This window comes from Copadichromis virginalis, linkage group LG7, assembly GCF_057382275.1.
Source record: "Copadichromis virginalis isolate Kocher_CV1m ecotype Utaka linkage group LG7, C_Virginalis_male_GT1.1, whole genome shotgun sequence".
NCBI classification, from domain to species: Eukaryota; Metazoa; Chordata; class Actinopteri; order Cichliformes; family Cichlidae; genus Copadichromis; species Copadichromis virginalis.
Genome location: NC_140624.1, coordinates 16365778 through 16375715, shown reverse-complemented (window position 1 = coordinate 16375715; position 9938 = coordinate 16365778). Strand labels below are relative to the sequence as shown.

The 9938-nt window shown below is 42.0% G+C and overlaps 2 protein-coding genes across 2 annotated transcripts; one reads left to right on the top strand and one right to left on the bottom strand.

Annotated features, from left to right (window-relative positions):
• Nucleotides 1-1067: 1067 nt before the first annotated feature.
• On the top strand, nucleotides 1068-3445 carry LOC146704795 (uncharacterized). Its single transcript, XM_085462172.1, has 2 exons — nucleotides 1068-1245; nucleotides 1882-3445. Exons 1-2 carry the CDS (start codon nucleotides 1124-1126, stop codon nucleotides 3119-3121), a joined length of 1362 nt encoding a protein of 453 aa, XP_085318298.1. The 5' UTR covers nucleotides 1068-1123; the 3' UTR covers nucleotides 3122-3445.
• Nucleotides 3446-3494: 49 nt separating this feature from the next.
• LOC146704794 (uncharacterized) lies at nucleotides 3495-5811 on the bottom strand. The gene is made up of 5 exons (XM_085462173.1): nucleotides 5006-5811; nucleotides 4761-4873; nucleotides 4396-4553; nucleotides 4173-4305; nucleotides 3495-4099 (listed from the first exon to the last, which is right to left on the bottom strand). Exons 1-5 carry the CDS (start codon nucleotides 5142-5144, stop codon nucleotides 3641-3643), a joined length of 1002 nt encoding a protein of 333 aa, XP_085318299.1. The 5' UTR covers nucleotides 5145-5811; the 3' UTR covers nucleotides 3495-3640.
• Nucleotides 5812-9938: the final 4127 nt, after the last annotated feature.

The following is a 9938-nucleotide window of genomic DNA, read 5'->3' as shown; positions in this document are numbered from 1 at the left end:
CTTCTAAAAATTGTCACGCATATTATGTTATAAAAGGAGAACCATCGATCCAGACGAAAGTGTTTATGTACCAAAAAAGACATGTTTTCACAGCTGAAATTGGGCATTTTAATCGAGGTTTTTCATGTGACATCATGTGCACATTGCTCAGTAGTGGTCTGTCATACTGGCTGTGATACAGTCACCAGTTGGTTGGGAAAAATGTTCATTCACTGATTGGTTGGCAGTGGTTCCTGGAGGTTGCTGGGCAAAATTGGTTGAAAGAAGATGCTGCAGCAAAAACCTCCCAGCATTTTTTTTTTGCTTGCAAACAGATTGCCACGGTAGTTTTTACCCCTCAGCCGTAAAAGGGTCATGGCGTATTGTTGTCCAGGTCACCCACCTACCGTGGGTGGCGTGAACGCCCAAATTTGTGTATGCAATAACTTGAGAACTAGGTGACAAAGACACCATAGAAATAGACACCATAGATCTACTAGGAGTCTTGGGGTCAGCATTGGTAGCCATCAGTTTGTCTTTAAACACTTGCAAACTAGTGGCCAACCAGTGAAAAAATGTGATACAAACTGGAAATGGAAAAGGTTCACCTTCAAAGTAAAAGTTGTGTTTTAGCTCTGCAGGTAACATGTTTCAAAAGGCGCCACTTTTAATTCAACAGTAAACAGTCTCCATTTCCGGCTTGTTTCACGCTTTCCACAGTTTCACTAAAGCTTGGAGAGTGGCTGGACCGTGTTTGTAGACAGCTCTACCACCTTCCTTCAGTCTGCAACTGCACCAATATGCTAGCAAGCAAAGCAATCACAAGTCTTTGCCAACAGATTTGGGGAATACAGGTTTTTCCCAAGTGACCAGTGGTTAACAGGGGGGCACTGAACCCGTCTGTACTCTTGCCTGCATGACTGAGGCTTTAGCATCATTTTTCCTGCAACTGCCATCAAGCAGTTTTTGGCAATTCCAGATTGGCCTATTTTCTTAGGCCTAAGGTTTCCACTTCTCTTTAAGGTTGTGATGGATGAAATACTACTACTAATAATAATGGATTGCATTTTTATCCGGTTGTTCAGTGATGACGCGACGAATCCGACGAATCCTACTTCCGGGTCTAAACGCTCCTGTGTTCAATATGACACAATGCTGTGTTCCTGGTTGTTTTAACCAATCTGGCTCAAAACAACAGTCTAATCTGTCATTTTACCGGTTTCCTTGTGAAAAGAGAGAGAAGAGGAAGTGGCTGAAGTTGATAAGGTATGTTACAACTCGTAAGTGAATGAATAAATTTGTAAGATAAGAGCTAGTGGGCTCTTACTTTAGTTAGCTAATATAGCTAGTGATGAACAATTAAAACCCGCTACTAAAAGACAAACTGGCTTTTACGAGTAATTGTACTTATATAGACAATGGATTTTATTGTGTTTTTTTTAATACAAAGACGTTGCATTTTTGAAGTCATTTTTATTTCTCCAAGCAAAGATTGAGAGCTAAGGGTCACTTCGCTATATATATGAACCTTAGTTAGCTTTCGACGCTCAGAGGAATAAAAATTACGTCCAAAAAGCGATGTCTATGTAAGAAAATACATTACAATCCCCAGCCTATGTGCCAGTTAATTACCAAAATAAAGACCTAACCAACAAATAGCTAGCAAAGGTTGCCAGTACTTATCTTTCTGGTAAGCTTAAAAGCAAATTAGTACAACGATGTGTAAGAAAAGCATCTGGACTTCTTTAAGTTTTAAGTTTCTTGAAGCTTCTCTCATCTGGATGAAAGAAGCTTCTCTCTATTATTTATCTCTATTTTTTTTTTTTTTTGTATTAATCATAACTAATGGAGGGCTAGCGTATGATCTGAAATTTCTCTCTGTCTTTTTAAACACTTCCACAGACGTGAAAACTTCACCCCAAACTGCAACTCAAGAGTCTGCAGTTGGCACTTCCCTCAAGGAAAAGCTGCGGGGCCAACAAGATTTGCATGGAACGACGGGAAGTCTTTTCAGTTCCCAGATGACCACAACCCTGTTAGAAAAAAGAAGAAAAAAGAGCAGGTCCCGGCTATTGGTGAAAATCAGAGTGAAATATCAGATGAGCCACATCATTCCAACAATGCAGCTACACAGACAGATACTGCAAGTTCCACAAGTTCTTCCCAAAGTCTTCTGGTGCTAGAGATTCAGAATGACATGCTAAGAATAGAGAATGAAAAACTTAAAAAACAAGTAGAGAAGCAGAAGCAGACTTTCTCATTCAGTCAAATATCTGACAATCCTGAAAGGGTCCAGTACTATACTGGATTGCCCGATGCTGCTTCTGTCCTGTTTTTAGAAGCGCTTCTTTCCAGATTTGATCTTAAATATCATTCTGATTGGACTGTCCAAATGATGCCCCTAATTGACCAGTTATTTCTAACCCTGATCAAGCTTAAACTTAATTTTGGTCATGAAGACCTTTCAATAAGGTTTAACTGCAGCAGAGGCACAGTAACTAATGTTTTTACAACAATTGTTAGTGCACTGTATGACATTTTGTATGTTGGCATGCTGGAAAACAACATTCCCTCGAGAGCCAAGAATCAAACATCGCTGCCAGATTGCTTCCAACCATTTCCTAACTGCAGGATTGTGCTTGACTGCACGGAAGTTTCTGTTTGTAACACAGAGAGACTTGACACACAAAGTCATTTGTACAGCCAGTACAAAGGACGGACCACACTAAAGGCTCTAATTGGTGTGGCTCCTAATGGTGTAATAACCTTTGTAAGCAACTTGTACGGTGGAAGTGCCTCAGATAAGGCCATAACAGCTGACTGTGGAGTACTGCAACATCTACAACCAGGTGACATGGTCATTGCAGATAAGGGCTTCACAATTCGGGACATCCTACCAGAAGGGGTCTCACTGAACATTCCGTCCTTCCTCACCAACGGACAATTCACACAGGAGGAAGTGAACAACAACAGGAAGATTTCCTGTGCAAGAATACATGTAGAGCGTTCCATTCAAAGACTGAAAGTTTTCTCAATTTTGCATCACATCCCATATCAGTTAAAAAAAAATATTAATAAGATCTTGAAAGCATGTGTGTGTCTTACAAATTTACAAACACCTATTCTCCGTGAAATTGAATAAATTATACCTGTGAGAGTTCAGAGGTAAAAGTACATTGTGTCATTTTCTAACTACTTGTGGACCAGAAAACACAACTGTTGAATAAGTTTACTTTTATTATTTATAACTCCTAAGTGGATTGTTTTGTGTGTATACTCAGGATGTTACAACATAAAAACAACTTAGTTGCATAGTTTCAAATTGAGAATGGTCTCATTTGTGATTCGTATAATGTTTTACTCTGTTTTTATCAATGGCTTGTTACATTTTTCATTCCATTCCAGCTTCCTGATTACTGCCTAGTTTTCTTGCTATGCATTTTCAATTAAAATGAAGAATACCAGATACATGTGTTACTCTTTATTTTCAGGAACAGTTTGTCCAAAACATTTTATTTTTTCAAATCAAAAATTAATATAATTTAAGAATTTATCTGAATATATTTACAAAGTTACAATGACAAAAAATGTACAATTTCCAAATAGTTTTAAAATTAACTATAAACATTTGGACTGATAAATTACTCATGCTGATATGAATTCAAAGCTGCGATAAAATATGGGGTAAAAAAACTTCCCGGTAGAACGTTTCCAACGCTTCAATGTTAACAGCCCAAGTTTGTTCTCTATCCACATGCAAGATGAAAAAGTCACATGGAGTCCAAACAATAAAGTGACAGCTTTTCGCCCCTGTGAGATAGAGGTTGCCCTGGATCTGATGCCAGTAGTTGTGATTCTTTTTTAATACCAGGGAACCACTTGCCTCATCCAGCTGTAGGAAAAAGTCCTTCCTTTCTGCAGCCTCCAATACAGTTTTGGCTCTGGCTGACCATGGGCATTTCACCTCAATGATGCACTCATTAGAGACAGTCCCATCTGGAGAACCACCAAGCAGGCCACTGTTAGATAAAAACAGTCCCCTCTCCTTGATAGCTGCACCAGTACAGTCAGTGTACAACTGCTTGGCCTTTGGCTCATGAAGGATCCCCCAATCACATGCCTTTGGGGATGAAAATACAACTTAGTCATAAAGGAATTCTTAGATGCACAGACCCTTTTTACTAACAACTTACTTTAGATCCTTCTGTCAGGTTGTACTGTCCAAGCAGAGTCTTAAATAAGGAAGGGGGGTATGAGCGCCGCTGGACTGCACTCAGGACCAAACCGAAGTTGCTGGCTGTGATTCTCTTCTTGCGATATGCTGACCTTTTATAAAGAAACACAAATTAAGAGACACAGTTAACTAAAATTTCCTACTTAACACTTAACAGAATTAATTTCAAAGCACTTTCTTACCACAATGCATTCTTCGTTTGCCCAACTGTTGCTTCCTCAATCTGTTTCTTCTCTTCGTCAGACACAGCCAGTGATGCCAAGAGATAACGAGCCTTGTCTTCTGCTTGGGGAAATCCCAGGTTCCTCAGCACTTCATCAAATGTCTTGGCTGGTTTAGCCTAGATTTAAAGCAAAAGGATTTTAAAGGTTTTAATGGAACCAAGAAATTTTGACCACAGAATAGACAAAGTCAGGTACAGAGTATATAAAATACATGTAAAAAATAAAGTGGGGACAGTGGAGGCAAACAGTCTGCTGTATGTAATTTACAAGAGTTTACATACATGTACAATTTATACCACATGTTAAAGTAAATATCAAAGTACCTGAGAGCATTCAGGACTCAAAATCCAACCCATCCCAGTAAAACGTTGCAATTTCGATAGGGATGCCACTGCCCATTCCTTGTCCTCCTGGGAGACAGGTCTTTCGATTCCAGCTGAAAAAAAAAAAGCTTTTAGTAATCTGAATAAATAATAATTTTAGCATATAAAACACAATGCTTTTTAAAAAGTTAAGAAAATAATTATTATAATTAATTCAAAGGGCAAATTTTAAATAAATAACTGACCTTGTGTTGTTGAGGGTGTCATCACAGACACTCTCTTGGCAGTAATTTCTTCTGCTTTGCATGATTTTACCCTCTTCCACACACATTCCACGTCAGTGCGAGACACATTCTTCTCCACCCAAATCAACAATGCCGCCATATGATGGCACTTATCATTGCCAATCGGGCACTCACAGGAGCTGAACCTGACTGACTGACCCTCAACATGCACCTACATTGAAAGAAAGTTAATGCTTACCCTAATGATGTTCCTTCCTTCCTGATGTTGTAAACCTGCTCAACATTTGGCAATAAAACCCTTTCTGATTCTGATTCTAAACATTCTAACAAACACTTGCAGCGCTGCTCTGTGTACTGGTACCAGGTTAACTAGGCTAATATAACTGGTACTAGGCTAACATTACTAACTCTCCAAAACCTCCATGTTATGTAGATTTTCATCTTCGTTTACTTCCACTGTTATAGCATTGCTGTACGTGTGTGTGCTTTATGAAATACATCAGAATACAGAATATCTCATGTTTAATCGTCGGCTAGCTAGCTTACTCCTAGCTCACCTCAACATTGTAAATCTTCTTTTTCATGGATGCCTGGACACTTCCCTTTATAATTCCGCCTGGGAGAACGGTTACACTGACCACTTTACTAGAGTTGAAGGAATTAAGACCCTTTTTAACCCTAATTGGTACTTCGCTAAAGAAGGAGGTAATCGTGAACAAAGTCACTGGCTCCGCCATCGTTGTTTCTTGAGGAGCACTTAGACCCGGAAATACCTGCAACGTCATCCGTGACGTCTGACTGAACAACCGGATAGCGCTTTTCGAGACCCTCAAATTCCACTATTCATTCACACACTGGTGGAGGCAAGCTACAGTTGTAGCCAAAGCTGCCCTGGGGCAAACTGACAGAAGCCAGGCTGCCATATCGCACCATCGGCCCCTCTGGCCATCACCAGTAGGCGGTAGGTGAAGTGTCTTGCCCAAGGACACAACGACCGAGACTGTCCGAGCCGGGGCTCAAACCGGCAACCTTCCGATTACAAGACGAACTGCCAACTCTTGAGCCACAATGCCCCCCCAAAAAGCATGGCTTTGTCTGAAACCAAAAGTAAACATGGCACTACTTAAAGCAGTTTTCAGTCGCACATTGGTTAGGTGTAACAGAAAAAAAAAAGCCTCAGTTATCTTAAGGAAAAGATAATGGTTTCAATTAAAATGGATGCTTCACAACATTAACTATCTATTGAAAAGGTCTTGGTGCTTGTTGAGAGTGCACTGAAGGCCTTCTGGTGTAGTCTTTTTTCCCTGACTTTTGTAATGTTGTCACATTACAAAAACGTGATTGGCCAGTTCCAGACATGGTCTTTGTTGTTTTGGCATGTTTGTTTTTCTATAGTTTAAATAACAACATATAGTGTGTTACTTAAAGAGGCTTATATTTACTGGGTTAATACTGGTTCAGGTCTGTGTGCTGAATCATGCTAATCAGCTGCTGGTGATTCACATTTACCATACAATCGGAAGGTTGCCGGTTCGAGCCCCGGCTTGGTCAGTCTTGGTCGTTGTGTCCTTGGGCAAGACACTTCACCCGTTGCCTACTGGTGGTGGTCAGAGGGCCCGGTGGCGCCAGTGTCCGGCAGCCTCGCCTCTGTCAGTGCGCCCCAGGGTGGCTGTGGCTACAATGTAGCTTGCCATCACCAGTGTGTGAATGTGTGTGTGAATGGGTGGATGACTGGATATGTAAAGCGCTTTGGGGTCCTTAGGGACTAGTAAAGCGCTATATAAATACAGGCCATTTACCATTTACCATACGACACAAGAGTAGAATCAGTCTTTCTGACACGCACAGGAAAGTGGAAAAGCAAAACTATTTTTGTAAGTCAGATAAATGCCATATAAAAATTCATGCAAGTTATTCATTCAACTCTCTGTCCCTGTGCCAGGAGTCCAGTTGGTTTCTTCCTTCCTCCTCTGCTTGGCTGCAGTCTGGACTTGTGCGCCATGTGCTTTGTGGTCTGTGGATACAAGAGTGGAAGTGACAGGGTGGGACAGCAATGTCCCCAGAGGGACCTGACGTCCTTCTGCCTCAGCAGTGAGCGAGACTCAGCGAATCCTAAATGAAATGCTCAGCCCAAACTCATCGTGACAGAGAGGACAGAGCCTCAGCTCAACCCTGAAGGTGACTGGACTCTCGCTGTGGTCAGAGGCCACATGTTTACATGCAACACTGCACCCATATGATCTGAAAAAAATACCTTTGGGATCTGAAATATGTTGGAAATCCATCCATAAAAAGAGAGAATCATGTAAAACGGCTTTGACAGCACAGTCGCCTCAACAGGTGCTACGAGACTGGCTCAAAGCCGCAGCCCAATCGTCTGTGATGGCGAGACAGACGATGGCAGCAGCAAAGCTGTCCAAGTGTCATTATAAATCACTTATAGATGAGTTTTACTGGCTCGTCTGGTTTTGTGCATATGTAGTTGTGCTGGTAAACCCCAGAAGTCTACTTTGTGATTGGAGAGAGAAATGATGGGCCTCTTGGTTAATGGCGAAAGCAACTGGCGTTGGAAGCCTGTGTTTTTCTAGCTCATCTGGCTTAGATTAGAGCACGCCTGCACTCCACTGTCATAGTGAGAGTGGAAAGGAGATAGAGGCATTAAGAGATGAAGAGAGCACAGAGTGAGGAGGGAGGGGACTAAGGGACGGGTCTGGGCGGTGGGAGGGAGTGAAAACAATAATATAGAGAGCAGGGAGGAAGGAGGGGTGAAAAAAAAAGCATTTGCAGAGGTTTTTAGGATTTGTGATGAGCAGTGTCACCCAAAGTGCTTAGCTCAAGTCAGAGGCATAAACCCTTTAGATAGGCCTTGTGAAACAATGAAAAAGGGGGAAAGCTTTTAAGACCAGGCCGTGAATGAAAACCGAGAGGCAGGGAACAGAGCCAAACACCACTGGTTGCCCCTGGCATGTCCTTGCCCGCTAACTAAAGAGTGCACGCCCATTGCGGGAGGGCAACTTTCACCCTTTTCACCTTCAGAACATCCTTCTGCCTCCACATCCGCCTCCTTTGCTAATACTCTCACTTAGCTGACAGTCGCTCCCTACACTCCAGAAGAAAAAAGCAAAACACAGGAAGAAAAAAATAGTAGGCAGGGCATCCATATCACTCAGTGCAGGTTAGAGTACATGGTTCACCAGCTTTGTGTTGTTGTTGTCGTGCACCTGCAGAGTCTCCGAAACAAGTTATAGACATGCTGGAACTAATTATTTCTTCTGCTGACAACAGCACAGTTTCACAATGCCTTAATTACGTCAGCTCCACCCATATCTGTTTCTTGTCTTGCAGTAGGTGCATCTGCAAATCTGCTTTGTGGCTCAAGAGATTTATTTTAAGTTAACTGGCCTTTTCTGTCTGTATGGATTTTGTGTCGTAAATGCTTGTACCCTTTTTTTTGTTTTTGTTAGTTAATCCAGTCTCCTAGACAGCGAGCTGAGTGGAGGGATTTTGAGTGTTTTGAGCCCGTCAGTCTGTCTCAGCTTGTTGTGCACCCTGCGTGCAGACAGGCTTTCTGGGTCATGCCTAATTGACAACCTGTATTAGTAACAGTGAGCAGCATGTGCATGCGTGTGTGTGTGTGGATTTATGTGTGCATTACTGTCCTGGTTTTTGCTGTCTCACTGTCCTCAGGCGCAGTCTAGAGCTTTACCCATACAAAGATACAGCCCATCACAGAAGACCACCCTCTGATCCTCCACCCTTTCTTGTTCCCTGGGGTTCCTGCTAATTTTTGGGCTACCCGGGATGACACAGAGGGGGTGTGTGTGTGTGTGTGTGTGTGTGGGGTGTATCACGCTGTCACTCCAGACTGGCCAGCCTTCGTTCACGCTCTTACTTATTTTGTCTCTACATGGGGTCGGTTTCCCTCCCGAGCTGGCGTGGGGGATGTTGGGAGGGGTTGCAGTCTGAACAAACAGCATCCCCTCTAATGAGCAGAGAGTACAAAGCAGTGTTCTAACAAGAACCAGGGAAATGCGAATACACTGGCTGCTGTTGTGTAGGTGCAGTCATTATTTCAACTAACTGTTAGTTTCACGTTCACCACAAGCCTGTCCTAAAGGTGAGGGAAATATAACAACAAGGTCACTGCTTTGATGCCAAGACATTTGCACTAAATCTTGATTTCTCCCATCCATGTGAAACAGATGCAGGTGCAAGGATTTTAATCTCAAATGCTTAATCGGCCACCTTATCATACTGCTGTGATCATGTGTAGAGACTGAAGAGTGAATATGAGAAGGACATTGCTACAATACAAACGTCTCCTTGAATAAATTGAGGGAATTTTTAAAAAGGGTGGGTGGGGTTACTCAGTCAGACAGTTTTAAGCAAGCCAAAAGTTACGCCCAATTATCTAAAACTAAAACAAGAGTTCTCAAACTTTTAACGACTCAAAGCCAATTTAGTGAGTGAGCATATAATTGAGGCCGGCGCTGAAGAAATGCACACATCAAACAGTTTTACTGCCGGTAATGTGTCTGGCTTGTGCTATAATCAAAATGTCAGGGCTCCTTCATGTGTATACATTTTTTTAAACCCCATTGACAGAAGTATACTTGTCAGTGTTAGGAAGGTTTACTCTTTATGTTGGCTGCAGTTGAAAGTAACGAGACAAATGACCATTTCTTTCTCAAATCGCTCGACATTCTTTCTTCACCGTGCTTTCATTCAGCATCAAATGTTACTGATCTGCACCAAAGCGCTGCCAGTTTGAGAACCCTAAACCATCTGATCTAAACTATTTTATTTGGGGGTCAGTGTTGGATCTGATATGCTCCACATTAATGTGTAACCAGGGGTTTAAGTGGGCTGGAACAATCTGGAACAGCGTTCGGCCACCTTCAATAAACGAGCAATTGAATCTCGTATGAAGGCT